The following is a 19,191-nucleotide window of genomic DNA, read 5'->3' as shown; positions in this document are numbered from 1 at the left end:
AATACACAGTATATAATTGTATTTCAATTGTTTTTAAAAAATCGGAAAAAGAAAATATTTTTAAATTTGAGAAACGGTAACAGAAAAAAGATTGACCATAATAATAATAATAATAATAATAATAATAATAATAATAATATACTCCTTAGTGTAATTTATTTGTCTTCAAATACACATAGAATCTAGGGATTTCAGTTTTTTTTTATGTCATTGATGTTGTCTGTTTTATGGTTGTTGGGGGTTTGTGGCTTACATTTTAAAGTAATAATAATACAGATAATTTTAATAATAGTAATTTGATTGGCAGGTGGGAAGTTCAATTTATTTAAGTGTCTGGTTTACACATAGTGTCTAGCAATGCATAATGAAGTTGCAGCAGTGTGTATAGCGAATGACTCGTGACAACCAGGAAAACTGGGAGTCTCTCTGTATTGCCTTGTTAATATTATCTGTTGGACACAGATATTTTATAAAAATAAAGATTATTTATCTTATTGTTATTTACTGATTCTGGGTAATTATTTGCACCTGCGTGTCATACTTCTCTTCTCCTCGTCTCTTTCGCTTGGTCTTATAACCAGTATTGAATAATGGAGAACAGGGCCCATCTGAGGCCTTTTGCTTTTAGTTACCATGCCAACAACCTACACATACCTCTATTGTTTGTTTTGAAAACACTACATCAGGCTTTCTGAGCAAAAGAATATTACTTTGCAAAGATATCTTTTTCTTGTACATTATATAACCGAAATAAGATGTTTTGCTATTTATGCTGATGTTTAAATATTAATTTACCTCTGGTTTGTAAATATTTTTTTCCAATGGTAAAACTAAAGTCAAATAAATTAGAGTCCAGTTAGGTGCTTGCCTAACATTTTAAAGGGTAAGTAGATCCAATTGTTATTTTATTTATCTCCCTTACCACATGCAATACTGGAGCAACAGAACCCTTAAAGTTTACCACAGTATTATGGCAGTTTTCCCATGATTATACGGTGTATTTATCACAGTATACCCTGGTTTGCCATTTTTATTAATGTGCTTTACCATACCTCTCTGTTTTACAGTGCTTGTCTATGCTTTACCATGCTTTCATTGTGCTTTATTACACTTTGCCATGCTTTTACTGTGGTGAAAGGGAACACACACACACACACACACACACACACACACACACACACACACACACACGGTTTACAGACTTACTGCATCTCTTATATAACTTAACATTATTGTTCATTTTCTTCTAATAGGATTTCTGCATTGCATTGAATACCACCGGGTGACCAAGTGACAAGAGGCTTTTTGGGACTGTATCCGTATTGTATTTATTTTGTGTTATTAATATGGGGGGGTGGCAGGGTGCCCCTCCCCTGTGTGTATTTTGTGTTATATGTTGTATGTTGTGTGTATGTATTGCTGCACAGAGTGTGGGTTATGTAGCACAGGTGATGTAAAATGTATAATTGTATTTAGGCACAGGGATTGCACAATCACACCACGAGCAGATTAAAGTGGATAATTAGGATGGAACCCCGGGGAGCACAATTAGTTCACGTGCAGATGTACCGAGATTCCAATCGAATGATTGCATCTCGGTACAGCTGCATAAAAGATGCAGTGTTTCACTCACTTGTGGTTGGGTGTTCGGTGATGGAGAACGGGAGAGAGAGAGATTAAAATCAGATAACAATTGCTCTCCGTGCTGACCTAGATCAGCACTATACTTGTTGTTTGTTTAGTGTTCGTCCACTGTCTGTTGTGTCTGCCTATTAATTTTGGCCAAAGTGCCGTTTGTTTTGTGTATAAGTGTTTTGTTTTGTTCAAATCTTTTATTTGTGTTAATAAAACACTGAGCACCGCAGCGTCTCAGTTTCGCCCACAGTTGCTGTGTGTTTTGGTTCATTTTCTGGTCTGATGTCACCCCTACAGCCAGCCTGTTCACAGGGGGTTGGAAAATCACCCAGACCAGGGGAAATCAGCAGCCTTAGTTAGCAGCACGCTGGCGATGTTGATCTGCAGCTGTGTAGATAAGTAAAATGGAACTAACTGGGGTGAATATTTCTATGACCTTGATTTGCATCACTTAGCAGCTTTCCAAATCCACCAGGTCATTCCTACTCAAGTGTAAGAAGGGGGGATTGCCTGACCCCTTACTTAAATGATTTATGTCAACAAGTTTATTTTTTAGCGGATAGCCCTTGAAACAAGCTTTCAAATGATACTAGGTGTCTAGGACGATCATCCCCAACAAGGTTATTACAGTAAGTGTTTTGACCACGTTCAGACACTTTACACAGCTTTCTCTTTGCACGCACGTGACACCTACTCCGAGCGCTGTAGTTCATGCATCAACAATTACACATCAAAGAAACAGCTCCCCAGGTTCACTTGAGCTGGAACAATGATCCATGTTTCATAATGTCTTAACCTGGCAGAATTATAGCAACAAAACCTATAATACTATAATAAACAGCCACCCTTAATAAACCGTTTCTGCAGTACTTTATTTACATTGTCTTTGGAACAAAAGTCATGACTGACAAAGTGATGAGCGACACGCACTTATTTTATGTACAGAAAAGGTGTGTGGGTTTTGTTTTTATAGGAAACAGGATACTTGCAATGTTAGTTTATATTTGACTTCCAGATATCATTTCCAAATATTTCTGTCTTCAACTTTACTATAAAACTTTTCACAGGAGCCATTCTTAGTCATGTCAGGGTTTATTTGAGACCAAATAGATTATTTTATATAAGAAGTAGCCTATTAGCACAGAAACGGGATGGGTTTATGCTGCATTTTCTGCGAACAATGGAAAGGAGAAAAAAGTGCTGCTCATGTGACATTGTGCTGAACTAGGTCTTGAAATAAGGGAATTAAATAGATGAATCTGCTCCTCTGTTAAGATTATAAAACAATGCTGTTGGTGCCTCAGGTGTGCTGAAATAATAAGATGCATGGGAGCAAAGAGACCCAGGAGAAAGCGAATGCCCCGATTTAAAAAACAGCTTTTCAATGTAGTCTTTTGGAGCAAAGCCATGAAACATGGAGCATTGCAAAGTAGCTCAACAAGGAAGCAGCTGAAAACCGTCCTGCAAGTTTGGACTCAAAGTAAATTGGTAAACGGTTCAGAAAAATTAGCACTGATTATAAAGTGTAGCATACTAAAAGGCCAATGCATTTGTTTTTTTATGTTTATGAAGCACTTCACCAAATCAGCAATACCTCCTGAAAAAAACCCAATACGGACAGAGATGTATAGGATTTACAAAAGTATATGTTTTGACTGAAGTGTGTTTTTTATACTGCTGTCAGCATGCGTTTCACTATGATAACCTGGTTCAGGTTATATAGGTCAATTAGGGAGAGTTCTAAAATGTTGATTTCATTTTTATTTTTTTTTCATCAAAAGAATGTTGACTTTGGTAGGTCACTAAGCCACAATACATGTCATATAAGGAATGGATCAGCAATTCAATGGTAGCTGTTATCTGTACTTCAACAAACGACACTGAAGCTGGGTTTAATGGGCTGTACAAAATTACTTCTAAACGTTTCTGAGAAAATACTGTATCAATTCAAAAGATCTTTCTCAGACACTGCTATGATTGCAAATATCATCGCTTGCATGTATCATCGCTTGCATGTTTGTAGGGGAAAAAAAGAGTATGTTTGCAGTCGAGACTCGAGAAAGGCAAAACGGCGGTGATGATGGGATGGTGATTGCAGTGCCAGTAAGGCTGAAGTGAATGGAATGTTCAAGTGTAGGGCAAGGCATCCAATGATACAGACTGAAAAATCTCAAACAGCACAGAAATGGGTGTGTGCTGCTACTACTAACAGCTGTTCAGCGTAACAATATGTAATTACGCTCAACAAACAATGTATTTTATTTGAATGCCGTGTCAAACATACTTAAACTCCACCCAGAGTACCTCAGTTTATTGGTACTTACTGAACAGTTTGAAGCTCCAGTCTGCTGCTAACAGTGAACGCCGAAACAATGGGACGGCTATCGGATTGTTTTTCGGAGTTCATGTTCGAGTATGACACCCCGAGAATGGTGCTCGTGAGGCACAAGAAAGTGGGAATCGTTTACCGACTGATTCAGCTGATTGTCCTGGCTTACATTATTGGGTAAGCAGCCAAAAACGTTCCTCTGTGAGAGGGGAGGGTGGGGGGGACGACAACTTACTGTTAGTAGAGGTGTACTGTGTTATACGCACATTATTACATTGTAGTATTTGTTGACAAGTATAGTATGCATTCCCCAAGCTTTTCTGTCATTAACACAGTAAACATTTGGAGTTTTGACTTGTCAACAAATACTACAATGTAATAATGTAATAATGTAATATATATATATATATATATATATACAGGAATTGGTGTTGACCAGGGACTGGGTTGACTGCTTTGAGTGACACAGTTGTAACCGTTTACCTCCAGATTCACATGCACTCCACTGATGGCTTCTATTGGTTTCTTTCAATTGCTTTAAAAGGAGCACTAGCCAAATATTTAAAATCCATAGCGTTAGCCTGTGCGCCTCATTGCTGCCTCCATTTCATCGCGATTCAAATCTACTGACTCCTTGCAGTTTTCAAATGTATTTGAAATCTATTGGCATTCCTGGTATTAAATCATGATCTTTCAAACTAACATTTTAATAAATTCAATGGTGACAACATTTCAGTATCTCTAGAGACTCTATTTTTCTTCATGTTGCACTACCCACTTCACCATGGCAACCTTTATATAATGAAGTTTTACTTTTAATAGTTATATGCTAATTCCGCATTTACTACTGAGGTTATCATCAGTAACAACCTCATGTTATTTTAGGCAGCATTACCAATCAGAAAGCACCTTGCAATCAGACTTGTTAGTTTCCATCAGCAGCAGTTCGATATCTTGACCTCCGTTGTTTGCTTTATGGAGTTGCTATATGTCCTTTTAAATCTTGTGAATAGGAAGCTGAATGTGTTTCTGTTTTGCAGGTGGGTGTTTATGTATGAGAAAGGATACCAGTCAGTGGACAGTGTAGTCAGCACGGTGTCAGTGAAAATGAAGGGAATAGCGTACACCAACGAGAAGAACAATTCCAGAATCTGGGATGTGGCTGATTATGTATTCCCTCACCAGGTAAGACGGTTTCCATGAAAATCGATTTAAGTGCATGTTTTTGTCCTAACTTTAATCCACCCCCCCCTGGAGCTGTTGGGGGAAATGTCATAAGACAGCTGTACTGTTATGTCACTTATACACTTTCCTCTTTAAAATAGTGCTGCATGTATTTTTATAATGGGCAGGTGTTTTTGAGGTATGCCGAATTATTTAGTTAACAGGCAAGCAAGGGGTCTGAGTATTGTTGTAAAGTGGGAAATAAGCCCAGCCCACCAGTGTTCACGTGCCGGATGGAGGGCAGTGCAGTGGCTGAATGTTTTATGTCTTTTTACACCAAGGCATAACAATGAGTGCCGTTTTCTACTTTTCTTTCTTTCAGGGCGTCGGCTCCTTTGTGGTGATGACTAACTATATCGAGACTGCTGGTCAGAAGCAGGGTAACTGTACCAAGGTACTCCTGCGTCCGCTCGGAAGAAAGGGCCAGCACCCTCTGGCTTACTTGATACAGTAAAGTGTTGTTAGGGACTGTGCCTGACTTTAATTGTCTCAACCCAGAGGCTACAAAACAGAACAAAGAAAGCTGTATGAAGTTGAGCATTGTGCACTGTCCTCTGTCTATTCTTGTAATGCTCAAGTTCACCAGATCTGTGGTATACACCATTATAAAAGTTTAATGCATTTAACTAGCCCAGTCATTTGACAGTTTTCCCATGATTACACTATGCATTTAAGATAGTTTAGCATGGCTTTTAAATCTGAGTTACCATGCTTTACAATGATTGACAGTGTGTATTTAAGCTTTGCCATGCTTTTACTATGATTTATTACACTTTTCTATGCTTTTTCTGTGGGACACTGTTCTAAGGGCACACAGTGGTGAGTGAATCAGGTATGTGTTGGGAAGGTATGTGTGACACTTTTGCACTGAACTATTTTCTGTGTTTTTTTTTAATAAGGATGGAGTTTGTAAATCTGACAGTGACTGTGAAAAGGGAAAGTCGGTGGAGGGAGAAAAAGGTAAATGGATGTTTAACCACCCGAGGCCACTAGAATAAACCATTCGAGTGAACTTTCCTCGTCAACTGCCACATGGTTTCATATTGAATGTGTTGCTCTCTGACAATTTGCTTGTGTTGTTGCACTTAATTATGAAATACTTCCATAATTTGTCTCTGCCTTGCAAATCCAATTATTATATAGGTCTCAAATATGCAGTTTTAAAAAAACGAATGCTTTAGCAAACATGCATTTTGATTTCAAAACACCTGGTACTCCACTAAAATCTCTGTTTGCAAACCATGCTTTTAAACTGTCTTGCATCCCCTGGATCATTACACCTGGAGCATGAACTTGTCCCCACCCCTTCAATGACTTATTTCCTGAAAACCAATTAGCTGCTTCCTCTATTCACTGGCATGCTTTCTCAGCCAGTAACTTTGACCCAGAAGACACTGCTGGGGTGAAATGACCAAGGTAGTAAAGCAGTAACAGACTTCCTGGAAGAAAAGGCACGCAAACTGAGAACTTAGTGTAGTACCAGATGCCTGTTTTAACATGAACTGTTTGCTGTAACATTTTTTTCTTTAAAAACTGCACATTTGAGACCTATGTAGCTATTGGAGGTGCAAAATGGGTAAGAGTTTTGTGGGAGCTACAATTACTTTAAGTTACTGTGGTCGTGAATGTTTCCTTCAATTTGCTTCCAGTTTCTGTCTGTGCCCCATTTTACACAATATTTCCTATATTGACTTTCTCCTACAGGAATTTTGACTGGAAAATGTGTTGAGTACAAAGGCACCTTAAAAACATGTGAAATCTTTGGGTGGTGTCCTGTGGAAAACAACCACATTCCTGAGTAAGACATAACAGTTAATAACGTACTTTACATGTATCAACCTTTAGTTATTCAGTAAGTCCTACTGAGATCAAAATAATGTCCAGAGGGAGGCAGAGTTCAGGTACTATTGAAGCCAGTGTACTTCTGGGAATCTTCAAAACAGAATTATTTTTAAAGAATGATTTAACTCTTAAATTAATAAACATTGTCCATTGGATTCACCGTTGGAAGGGGTTGGGGTTGGGGTTGGCAATTCCTATACATGCGGTGCTTAGGTGCTTATTTTGAATATAACATCAGTTCTGGTTCATTAGCCAAGAGTGTTTGGGAATCCGTGGTTTAATATATATACTGATCTTTTATTCTTTTTTTTTTATAGTCCACCCCTTTTGATGGCAGCTGAAAACTTCACAATGTTTATCAAGAACGCCATCACGTTCCCCCGCTATGGTGTTTCCAGGTGGGCCACGCTGTAAATTACAGTCCTTTACTTGTTCCACTGCTTTTTACGATAATGTACTTTCAATCGGAATACGATCTGGTGGCTGAGCTGTATTATTTATTTATACCACACCACTGGGATAAGCCACAGGTGGATTTATTTTTAACCAGTGGTTGATGCAATCCAGGGTGATTATAAATGTATCCTGGCAGGGAATAGTTTAAAAGGGCTCATGGCTGAGGCTCAGATGTGATCTTTATTTTTTCATGATCTTTCTAGGTCAAATGTAGTGCAGTTTAATAAATCGTGCATCTATCACAAAGACACAGACCCCCTGTGCCCTATATTCAGACTGGGGGACCTAGTCGCGATGGCTGGGTTTGATTTCAGAAAGATAGCAGTGAAGGTAAGGGCTACAAATAACTATTCTGAATTCTCAATAATTTAGAGATACGTGTATCTATGTCTTGGCAACCGCATGCCCAGTTTTTGTGAAGCTAAGAATTGGCCTGAGTGATGATATGCTCTTCTACTTCTGAAGGTGGGGTTCCAGCAGATACAGAATATATATTGACATGCCTTGGTTGTGTTGTATATACTGTTTGCTGAATGCACAGCTGCCCTGAAAGAGTATGAGGAAAGAAAAAAAGAACAACGTCGACCTTTGAGCTCTGATAAGGAGATCATTCTTATTGGATCAAAACTTTCTTTTGTTGGCTAAATAAACGACTGAATCAATGACTGAATAAATATTGACGGCTTTTGACTCTCATAACCCCCTGCATGCAACAGTCTTACTTGCACCCCATTGATTTATAAGGGACTGGTTTGACCCAGGCAGATCCTACTGATTTTTACATTACTAAATGGCTCTGTACTACATTTCATATGTACAGTGTGCTAGAGCTTTCATTTTTAGCTCCGCCCATAGAATAGTGACTAGAATGTTGGAACCACCTGCTGTGTACATAGTACAGTATGGGTTCTCAGACTGCAGGGAATTTAGCAGAAATCACAATACTGGCACCAAAAAATCACAACGCTGTTTAGTCTTTATTCTTGGCCAGCATTGATTCTGAACAGACCCCTTGTTAACATCGCCAGCGGTTTCTCTTTGTACAGTATTATTGCTTGATTCACAGGGTGGGATGATTGTCATTGGAATTATCTGGGACTGTGACCTGGATTGGAGTGCTAGTCATTGTAATCCAACTTTCAATATCCACGGCCTGTACGGAGAGGACAGCCTGTCAACCCCCGGGTATAACTTCAGGTATGAGACCGCAGGCGTGTGTGACAGCACTTGGATAAGCTGTGTGCTTCAGTGCATCTCAATCCTGACCTGAACACACCCTGTCTGCCTTTTAACTAGTGTCCTCTGGATTCTGGTGAGTTACCTGCAGCGCCCCGTACTGTAGCCCCTAGGTGACAGATTATCTGACTGCTTTGGTTCTTTCAGGTTTGCAAAATACTTTATGGAGGACAGGACTGAAAAGAGGACTCTGGTGAAAGTGTTTGGGATCAGATTTGATATTATCGTGCACGGGATGGTAAGCTCACCAGCTGTTTTTGGTTTGAAATGGTGCTTTACAATGTCTCCATCTTCTCAATTAGTCCTGGAGTAAAAAAAAAATGAAAAAAAAAGAAGGTATGTAAATTTTAAAATTTAAATTTTAGTGGTCAGGAGGGACTAAAAGTCAGACACTTAAAAAAAAAAAAAATATTTGGACTAAAGTTTGAGAATGTCGCCTGCAGTCTGTTCATTTTCAATCTGTTTATTGTCTAGCTCAGCAAACCAGCAATCTTTAGAATAGTAGGCATGGAAATAAGACTCCTATTGCATAGCAGTCTGACCAGTTCCAGGTTTTACTACGAGCTTGATTAGCCACAGCGTATAGGTAACAAGCTCAGATGTGTCTTATTAAAATGGATCAGACTGCTGTGCAATGGGGGTCTTATTTGTATCCCTGAATAGTTAAATGTAACATATACTGCAGTTTAAGGTCTTCCCTGTGTTGTGTCCAGGCAGGTAAATTTGACATCATTCCAACCATGACAACAATAGGCTCTGGAGTGGGGATTTTTGGAGTGGTGAGTAGTCAGTGTGATAATTAACAATGTGCTTCAGCATTCAGGTCTCTCCAGCTAGCCCGAGATTCTGCAGTACCAGGGTTGGTAAAGGGAGATCAGCCTTCCATTGAAGTGATTGTAGCAAGCAGCATAATTCCATAACTCTGATCTAGGTGTGCAGTTTCTAATTGTCCTTTTTTTAAAAACATCTGTTATTGGTTTCAATGAATACAAGATGGATTCCAAAATGTGTTGTTTTTTTTTTTCTCATTCTGTAGCGTAGAATATGAAACACTAGATATCTCAAATTATATTTCAACAACTTTTGAACACAAATTGTATTAAACTATTTCCTTTTTTCCCCCGGATTACTTTTGCTGTTTAGAACTATAAGATGCTAATGACCAATATATACAGTTGTGCCTAGCATCAGCATAGCAAGAGATATATAACAATATATATATATTTTTTTTTTTAAGGCAACTGTATTATGTGATCTGTTGCTGCTTCACTTCATGCAGAGACGGAATGTCTACAAAAGTCTGAAGTTTAAATCCACAGAGGACGAGGGTGAGGTGAGTTTTACAGATAGTTAAAACTTGTCCAATACATTTCGTGTCTCAACAGAGTATGCCTCCATTTTAACATGGTCATTTTTGTTGTCATAGTTGTATATTTTTATATGTATATTTGTGTATCACCTGTTTTGTTACCTAAAATAGTTTTCATTATATAGTAACGTATTGTGAATGAAATCTACTTCTTGTTAGTTTTTTCTTTTCCCACAAGAGGGAGACAAAGGGTCAGTAATGATAAGTCCTCTTCTTGTTGAAATCCATTGCCACTGTGCCGAGCTGGCTGTTATAACCAAGCTTGTTGCACCTGTAGTGTGTAAGGGCTTAGAGGTGCGTAGGAGGAAATATCCATTTAAAAGAAAGAGCTGGATCAAGTTCAACAAGAAATATTGAACATTATAAAAAATACTAATGAAGTACATTCATCGAAATACTTGCTAAATGTGTGCCAGGCTCTCGTTGTGACAGTTGCATGAGTTTGTGTATGTTTTAAAATATCTGTAAGAAAAAGGCAAGCCCAGTAACGTGTGGTGCTGCCCAGTATTTCTGTTCATCAGTGAAAGACTCCCTGTGCTTCCCTCCGTGGTAGTCAGAGCCACTCTAGAAAACTAAGGCAGCAATGCCACTGAGACTCAAACAATTCTGAGTTCCGCTAGCGGCGGTTGCTATAGCAACACAGTTTTCAGCAGACAGAACTTCCTTCGTTTTCAGAAGCGCATTTTAATCTACTGCTACTCAGAGCAATGTGATCAGTAGCTGATGCAGTTGCTCAGTGCGTGGTTATTATTCTGTTTAGTTCAGGTTGAGGGGGTGTTCATTGGGATATCTGTAAGAAGCTGCAGTAGATTTCCTGTGCAAGGTTACAGACCGCTTTCAATGGGAAATAACTAAGCCCCCACCCCCAGCCCATTAGCCCTCATTAGTACATCCAGTATACAGTGTATATTATACTGTACACTGTGTAGTGCATTCTCCGCTATACAGTGGAGCCAATGTCTGGCAACATCAGGAAGAACTCAATGGGATTTCACATCTGAAGCAAATCTAAAAAAGAACGGATTTTAAAATCAGTTTTTGTTATTGTAAAAATGAAAGCAATATGTTATGTTTTGTGTTTTAGGCACAGATGATCACTGTAGATGGAAGTGAAAACGCAACAAGGGTGAGTTTTTCTGGGTCACGACGTAGTGTGCAGCGTGATTGTAATGCCCCTTGAAATGCTGCTGTGGGTAAAACATTTGAGCAAACAGACTGCATCCCTCCAGAGGTCTGATGTAAACCCAGTAATGGTTTAAGAAAGCTCTTGTGTGCGCTTTTGCTTCGTCAGTTCAGGAGAGCTGATATTTCAGTTACAGCGCCACAGATGAACTGCTGCATCCTGGCACCTTTGCTCACATGGCAGCTAGACCACTGGAGCGAGCTTCAAGTACAGCTCAGAGATTAGACACCAGGAAGTGGCAGCAGCTTCTCATCTCTGGGGTTGTATTTCAAATATCTGCATGCTGTTTGTGTTCAGACCTGCTGTTTATCGGGAGTGCAAATGCTCCTGGAATAGTGTTATGGGAGCCCTGGCCATATCGCTTTACTATTTACTGCAGTATAAAGAGAGAATTCACACAATGTGGCACCAGTGTTCTCTGACTGGGGTGACTGTGTGGTTTAAGCTCAAGATCTACAAGTGGACACTCGGTTTTATTGTGCATGCTGGACAGGACAAGACTGAAATATGAACATGCTTTTTGATTGTAGTCCCTAAATGGATTCTGGTACTGGCGAAGCAATTATTAACCAAATGGTATTTTTGCACAGAAGGAAAATGGGACTTGGCAAAGACTGTGGTAGTTATCTTTTGCAAACATTTATACATGTACAGTTATGGCCATGCATCACCCTGTAGAATGAACTCATTTTGCTTCATAAAGTCGAATGAAACCTGCTGAATAATGTTATGTTAACATATTGAATTATATACTGCTTGGTAGTTTTCCCATATATAGGAAAAAGTGACAAATTGAAAAATGTGACATTTCAAAATCTAACATGAAGTACAACGGTAGACTTTTGCGATATCATTTTGAAGTTTGTTTGATTAAATAAAATATCTAAATTATGTTCATATCTTTTTGTTTTGTTTTTATTATGTCTAAATCCTAAAATTCTAGGTGATGCAAAACTTTTGGCCACAGCTGTATATATCAATCCAAATGAAGCAATACAATGCATGGCCAGTCCTGTGATTGAAATCCTTGACTCCTACCTGTAGTTAATATTTTGTTTCTGTTGTTTTTGTCAGGAATGATGGATCAATAAGGCTGGCGAGCCAGAGAGCCCAGGCAGTGTCTCAGATTGCACTGATATACTCAACGTTGGGTTTATTGACTATTAAAGACACTGGGAAGCACTTCTGAATGAAAACCCAGCCCTTCTGGGATGCAGATGAACAGCACAGTGCCTTGGCTCTGCAACAGGGACCACACACTGTATAGTCTGTATTCATGATTGTGGTTTCTGTTTCAGACCTGTGCAGTACTGCAAGTACAAACTACTGTTTTCTTTCTAGAATTGTAATATAGTGAGCACTCAGATACATGTCGGTCATGTTTTACCATCCTTTTATTAAGAAACAAATCAATTTCCATGATATATATATCATGCAACAAATTAATGCACTTACCCGTCACATGCGACTTCTGACTCCATCACCAGTTTCCTGATACAAAGCCCATCTCTTCAATGTTACAATTTATTTGATTATCCATCACAGCCCGCGTCTGTTTCTCTTTATTGTGCAGTTACACTGCGCTTCCTCCAGTTTCACCTGATGAAAATGCAGCCAAAACAAAGCGAACGAGACCAGCTAGTGTAATGTAAAACAGTTAATCATTAAACAGTTTCAGATACTGTGATGTATTTTTTTTATTATTTTTTTTTAAATCTTATCTTTTGTGCATTTTCATTTGCAAGTGAACTGTGACATTAGGGCTTAATCGAGCACCATATTCTGCAATTTTGAATATTGACTTTGGATACTGTTTTAATTCTGGAACCTTTTTTTTTTTTTTTTTTTTTTTTTTTTTTTAGTATTTTGCTAAATTGCATTGCCTGTTACCTTGTAAGCAGTTCTGTGCATGGATAACATTTTGATTTAATTTTGCTGTTGTGTCGTTAATGGAATTTTACATACTGCTACAACACGTACCGGAATTAAAAGTATGTACTGTATTAGTCCACGTGTCGTCTCTTGGCAAGGGATGTTTTCAGAATGATATAATTCTGAATTAAAATACTTCTGTTAGGGGGCTCCCAAGTGGCGCATCTGGTAAAGTCACTCCGAGTGGAGTGCAGGATGCGCTCTATAGCCTGGAGGTCGCCGGTTCGAGTCCAGGCTATTCTATTGCCGACCGTAGACGGGAGCTCCCTGGGGGCGGGGCACAATTGGCTGAGCGCCACCCAGGGGGGGAAGGCTTAGGTTGGCCAGGGTGTCCTCGGCTCACCAGCGACCCCTGTAGTCTGGCCGGGCACCTGCGGGCTTGCCTGTAAGCTGCCCAGAGCTGCGTTGTCCTCCGATGCTGTAGCTCTGAGGTGGCTGCACGGTGAGTCTGCAGTGTGAAAAAAAGCGGTCGGCTGACGGCACACGCTTCAGAGGACAGCGTGTGTTTGTAGCGGTGAGCTAAGCCTAAAAATAATTGGATATGCAAAATATCCAAGGAGAAAATAATAAAATAATTGGCGATTGCAAAAAATTAAAAAAAACAAAACAAAAACACACTGTTCCAACAAAACCAACTACAGTACATCTAAATGGAAGCCTACTTATTATAAGACGCAGTCTTTTCAGCTATGTATTTTTGACATTGTATCTTTGTGTTCCCCGAGGGTTGGAATGGGTTAAAAATTAAATAATTAGATATGCATCACTCGCTTTTAACCACCACTGAAGTCAAAATTGTCGGACTAACTAACTAACAGCATCATACTAACTGGGGATGATCCTGTGGTTATTACGGCAGACGGTACCAATGATAGTCTGCTGGGTAGTTCAATTGCAAAGCCTCAAGCACTTCCAGATAGAGTGTAGGTTAGGTTTTAAGACGTTCTCAAAGAACACAATGCATCCGTCTTCTGCCCCCTAGAGGATTGAAAAAACAAGGTATTAAGTTAGTCCAGTGATTCTTTAGACTAAGAGCTTTACAAACTATTGATACTCTCATTAATAGAACCGTTTGATGTGCATTTTCAATGTTTTAAACAAAATGGTTCTTGTTTTAATTAAAGTATTGAGTTAACATAATTCTGAATGTGTAAATAAAGTATATTGACATTTATCTATAATAGTTTAAAAACATTTTTAAAAAATCGTGAAATATTTATCTGTAGACCGTTAAATGTTGTGAAATGAGCCATTTTTTTTACACTGGACGTAAAACACAGCCCTAATCGTAACCACAGCCCCCTGGTTTTTGTAAAGACAACAGGTTATATACATGTACAACGCTGTGGTAGAGGAATGTTGTGCAAGCTGATAAATACTGCACTGGGGTGAGAGGCAGGTAAACACTGCTTTGAGTAGAAAACATTCTTCCAGCTTACCCTCGCTGTGTTACTCTATCGCAGAACATTTCAACCTACATTCACTGATGGACTCTGGTTTCACAGCTCGTGAGGTAAAGTAGTCCAAAGTGAATGCGAAGCAGGTTTGTAAAACCACTTGTGTATTGTAACCCTAACCCTTTACATTACCGTATTCAAAAGTTTGGACTGTCTTTAAACTGTGGCTGTAGGTTTGTTTGTAGTAGTTTAGTCATATACAGGGAACACAGAATATTTTGTTGCACTGTTAAGAATTACCTGACCTTTAACATCCCATAAAAGCTGTTATATTGACTTGTTTCAGCAGTCTTGGTTGAAATGGCAGATGCTAAGATGAAAATAAATGAAAAAAAAGGAATGGCTCTTGACTCAAGTGTGTTTCGATCACTTTATTGTCTTGGTTTACCTCTAGTGTACAAAAGCATGCAAAAAATAGCCTCTTTAAATTGGTACATATTTACATAGTTGTAACGGTTGCATTTCAGTTCAGTACAGACACGTCATGCTTCGTTTAACAAAGACTACATACAGTACATTCATAGTTAGGCTTTACATCCAGTTCAATTACAATGAACAGACGCTGCAAACACTGACATTTAAAACACTCAATATGATACATAGCAGCAGTGCTTAATTACAATGCCATTTCACGCTCTGTGGTTAGGGCATCATAACCCTCTGGTTTCTTTGTAAAGACAACAGGTGATCTGCATGCACCACTCTGTGGTAGGGGAACATTGTTTAAACTGATGACTACTGTACTGTGGTGGGAATGGGAGGGGCAGGTTCTGACTGATGTGAGTAATACAGTATTCTTCCTACTTACTCTGTATCACAGAACATTTCTTGTTAAACCTACATGAATTGGTGAATGTTCCTTCATTCCCCCCCCCCCCCCCCCCCCCAGGTCATTATCCACACTTCCTCCACTGGGATTATTTCCCCACCACTCAATTTTGCCATCTGAAAGCCAGTTAGCACTTTTATGTAAATAAAAAGCCACCCACCACTTTGCTGTTTGTTTCAACAATAGCCACAGTGGCTTTTACTATACAATAAGATTGTGACAGCAAAACAGAGGTGCTCCTCAGAAACAGAGAGCATTTAAATGACCCAGGAAACGTTGATAATATTTATATCCAAACTATTCAGTGATTAATAATACAATTTCAACAGCCTGTGCTACACACTAAAACAGCTCCAATAGTGTTTCCTTCAGCTTTGCTGGAATTAAAGCAGGTGACTTTGCAATGGATGCTTTTTAATTAAGCTCATAGGAATCCCTAATAAGTGTCTTGTGATCAATTTAAAATTGCATAGAGCTGATTACGAGATGTCAATTCTTTCCCACAGAATGAAAGAAACCCCCTCATTCTAAAAACGGAGTTATCGGTGCTTTTCAGCAACTTCAATAAGTATTATTACAGTATTTAAAACAAGGCTAGACAGATAGACAGATGACACAAAAGATGTGTTTTTTTAGGTTTACAGATTGCTTTTGTGACCGTGGAATTGAACACTTTCAAGTACAGTGGTCCTAAAGCTGCGTCTGTGAGCAAGTTACAATCTCTGGTCCCAGTCTCTGCTTTTGTACCATTTGTGTTACATCTATACTTTCATTGTCATTTTAAAATAAGAACTTCAGTTAAACGTCAAGCCAGAAAAACGATCATGCCCTCGAACTTACACAAATGTGCCAATGGCCAAAAAACTGATGACCATCTCTCGTTCTTTCTATCCTACACGCAACTATGTGAAACATACTGTGCTTCAAACTGAAATACTATCATAAATGAAATTGTAATGGAAACCTGTGTAAGACCTATATAACAAGAAACAGTTCTGTGTGCAAGAAGAATGGCATGATCTACACCCACAGTACATACATGTATTAAAGTTTAACTGACATACTACAGCTCGGGAATCTTCAGCAAGCCAGTGAACCCAACAATTACCGTTTACAGAAAACAATGGGTGAGAAAAAACAAAACAAACCCCACCAATGCTTTTATTCAGTTTTAGGCTAATTGTTCTTCATTTTGTGTTAGATAAAGAAGAAACAAATGTCGAGGTTGATATACAATAAGCTTTCCAGAACACACAGGACCTTTCCATCATTGTTAGTTTTTCACCTCTGGTTTGGCTGGAAGGCCCACCCTTTCTGTAAGGAGACGAGGGAACTGATCAGTCTCCACACCAGTTCAGTCTTTGTGTGACCGCCTACCTTTCCTATCTGCAAAGCTGGCCTGTTCCAATTCTGGCAAATTATTGTCCGTTTTGTTTAGTGGTGTGTACTGGAGACTGTTTTCTGACTGGGTCACAATTAAACTCCTAGACCTTCCCTTATAGTCCAAAAAGCAAAATAAATAAATACCTTGTAAGCCAGCACTGAATATACAAGCTTGACATAAAAAAGAGAGTAACAATGCACATACTAGACAACATCTAGACAAGACCCAAACGCAATCTCCTGTTGCAGACGACACAGGCAGGCAGTAATATTAGCATTCCGTATGCACCAGTGAACGGCTGAAAATATTCCCTTGCATCATTACTATGTTGTTTTTTTCTGTTCTGTTTGTTTTTTCTCATGGTATCGGCCCCCACCTTTTGTCACTGGCTCGAAACAGAAACACAAGAGGCAAGGGTTTGACTGATGCAGCGCAGTGCGGCTGTGGGACAGGACTCCAGTGTTCAGGACGAGGTTTCATCCTCATGCACTTCTGGTAGTTCTGTATCCTTGCTTCCATCCCCGCTGCTGTCTTTCCTGTGTGATGAGCAGAGAAAAAAACATGGAATTAGAAATACACACTAGGTGCTGTTTCTCTGGCCTGCCACCAGGGGGGTCTCTTGAGAACAAGTTAGTCGCACACAAAAGTATTGGCACCTTTACATTAAAAGTCTGTGAAAAATGAAAAGAACTAATTAAATATATTCATTGATTGAAAACCATTACATGGTAATTAAGCTGAATTATAAAGTTAATAGCCCGAAAACTGGTCATTATTTTCAACACCTATTGAAGAAAAACATTTTGGCAACAAAGCAGATGATGGTCAAGACAAAGGAGTTGGATTCACGTTTGAGAAAAGAACACATTCAACTGAAACCCTTGAAAGAAGATCACATCCAAAGACAATTATGGGTATAGCAGGTAGGAGAGTCATCTGAGCAGCTAAAGAAAATCCAAGATCAACAGCCAAGGACTTAATGATTTAGAAGCAAGAGACATAACAGTGCATGAACGTTAAACAATCTATCTATATATTAATTTCAAACATTATGACAAACACAAATACAAAATTATCTATCCAACTGCATCCTTTGCATTTGGCCATCGTTTATAACTTAAGATGCATTAATAGTAAATAAAACAAACTTAAAATGTTATTAATGAAAAGTACAAATGTAGCTTTCAAGAATATTCTATGTACTGAAACACCTCAAAATAAATAAACACTTGCTTAACTATTAATCCCATACAAGCAGTACCCTGCATGGCATGCTGACTTCCTGTGGTGATTTAATACATCATATTGAGAAGCTGTAGATTATAGGAGGTGACACTGTAACACAAACATTTAAAACACAGAATACAATCTCTTCTGGTATAATCTTTCCATCAGCATGGATCTTATACCAAAGACTTGGAGTCAGCTTTCATATCAACAGCTCAACTATTCTTCAAGATTAATAAGAAAGCAATTGAGATTGCAGAGAAAAAGCTGGTCTTTCCACAGAACTCCCAGGAACAGGACAATACAAATCTCTACAGGAACCGATGGCGCCCCATCAAAGATAGAGAGATAATGATCTCTTTACATGACGAAAAGGTCCTAGGAGCGAGTCGAACTTCATTATCTCAAACAGAAAGTGACATTGCATACCAATAACAGACTTAAAGCACACCATAATACTGCTGGCATGAAACCTCCTGTGTCATCTCCTAGGCAACAATTACCCAGCCCCCAGGCAACACAACCTGCTTACTGTCTCCGCGTGTCATGTTCCTCAGACCAAGCCTGGAGACTTCCACAGCGTTTATTATTCAGTGCACATATGCTGCACATGCTGTTGAGCAGACCTGGATGTCACTCTAGTGAGCTACTCATCTCAAGAACTGGCAGGTTTTTAAAGGAGCAGGGAGCGCTGACTTTGTGTCCAGCTATCCTTTTTGTTTTTTGGCAAGACAAGCATGTAGTGTAGTGTTTATAAAAAAAGCAGCACATAGAGATCCAGCTATGACCAAAAGTAAATCATTTACATTTTTTATTTAACATCATGTAAATCAAATAAACTACATAACAGTAGTACAGTATTTCATGTTGCATTTCGAAATGTCACATTTTTCAGTGTGTGCCAGTTTTTTGTTACGTATATATGGAAAACTACAGCCAAGGATGTAAAATCTCTTCACAGTCTCCTTAAGAGGGATGTGCTGGTCTTGCACACACAAGCATTCCCATGTACAATTATCACCACACAGAGAAAATGTAGAATTTAGAAAAGTTCAAAAAGAAGATAAAGATGTCAGCGAGTAACATAA

The 19,191-nt window shown here is 38.9% G+C and overlaps 2 protein-coding genes across 8 annotated transcripts in view; one reads left to right on the top strand and one right to left on the bottom strand.

Moving 5' to 3' along the window:
• Positions 1-3,801: 3,801 nt before the first annotated feature.
• LOC117964344 (P2X purinoceptor 1) lies at positions 3,802-13,099 on the top strand. 2 transcript variants are annotated; one of them, XM_059001613.1, is made up of 13 exons: positions 3,802-4,141; positions 5,005-5,149; positions 5,511-5,582; positions 6,088-6,148; positions 6,893-6,986; positions 7,348-7,428; positions 7,690-7,816; positions 8,553-8,683; positions 8,870-8,960; positions 9,436-9,501; positions 9,960-10,055; positions 11,176-11,217; positions 12,349-13,099. In XM_059001613.1, the coding sequence occupies exons 1-13, from the start codon at positions 4,008-4,010 to the stop codon at positions 12,352-12,354; spliced, it is 1,146 nt and encodes a 381-aa protein (XP_058857596.1). In that variant the 5' UTR covers positions 3,802-4,007; the 3' UTR covers positions 12,355-13,099. The 2 variants fall into 2 exon arrangements, with proteins under 2 accessions (XP_058857596.1, XP_058857595.1); XM_059001612.1 differs by lacking the exon at positions 12,349-13,099 and having other exon boundaries at positions 11,176-11,313.
• Positions 13,100-15,019: 1,920 nt separating this feature from the next.
• Positions 15,020-19,191, bottom strand: part of LOC117430878 (calcium/calmodulin-dependent protein kinase kinase 1-like) — a 67,980-nt gene continuing 63,808 nt past the window's right edge. For all 6 annotated transcript variants that reach the window (XM_059001607.1, XM_059001608.1, XM_059001606.1 and 3 more), the window contains one exon: positions 15,020-17,412. In XM_059001607.1, coding sequence (XP_058857590.1) covers positions 17,340-17,412 — 73 coding nt within the window. In that variant the 3' untranslated portion in view covers positions 15,020-17,339. The remainder of the gene's footprint in view (positions 17,413-19,191) is intronic.

Source organism: Acipenser ruthenus, chromosome 26 (assembly GCF_902713425.1).
Source record: "Acipenser ruthenus chromosome 26, fAciRut3.2 maternal haplotype, whole genome shotgun sequence".
Classification (NCBI taxonomy): Eukaryota; Metazoa; Chordata; class Actinopteri; order Acipenseriformes; family Acipenseridae; genus Acipenser; species Acipenser ruthenus.
This window is presented reverse-complemented; position numbering and strand designations above follow the sequence as displayed.

Coding starts and splice junctions, on each gene's coding strand:
- LOC117964344 (XM_059001612.1), top strand. CDS start 4,008: ATGGGACGGCTATCGGATTGTTTTTCGGAGTTCATGTTCGAGTATGAC. Junction 7,817..8,552: donor TCAGAAAGATAGCAGTGAAG/GTAAGGGCTACA, acceptor CTTGATTCACAG/GGTGGGATGATTGTCATTGG. Junction 10,056..11,175: donor CCACAGAGGACGAGGGTGAG/GTGAGTTTTACA, acceptor TTTGTGTTTTAG/GCACAGATGATCACTGTAGA.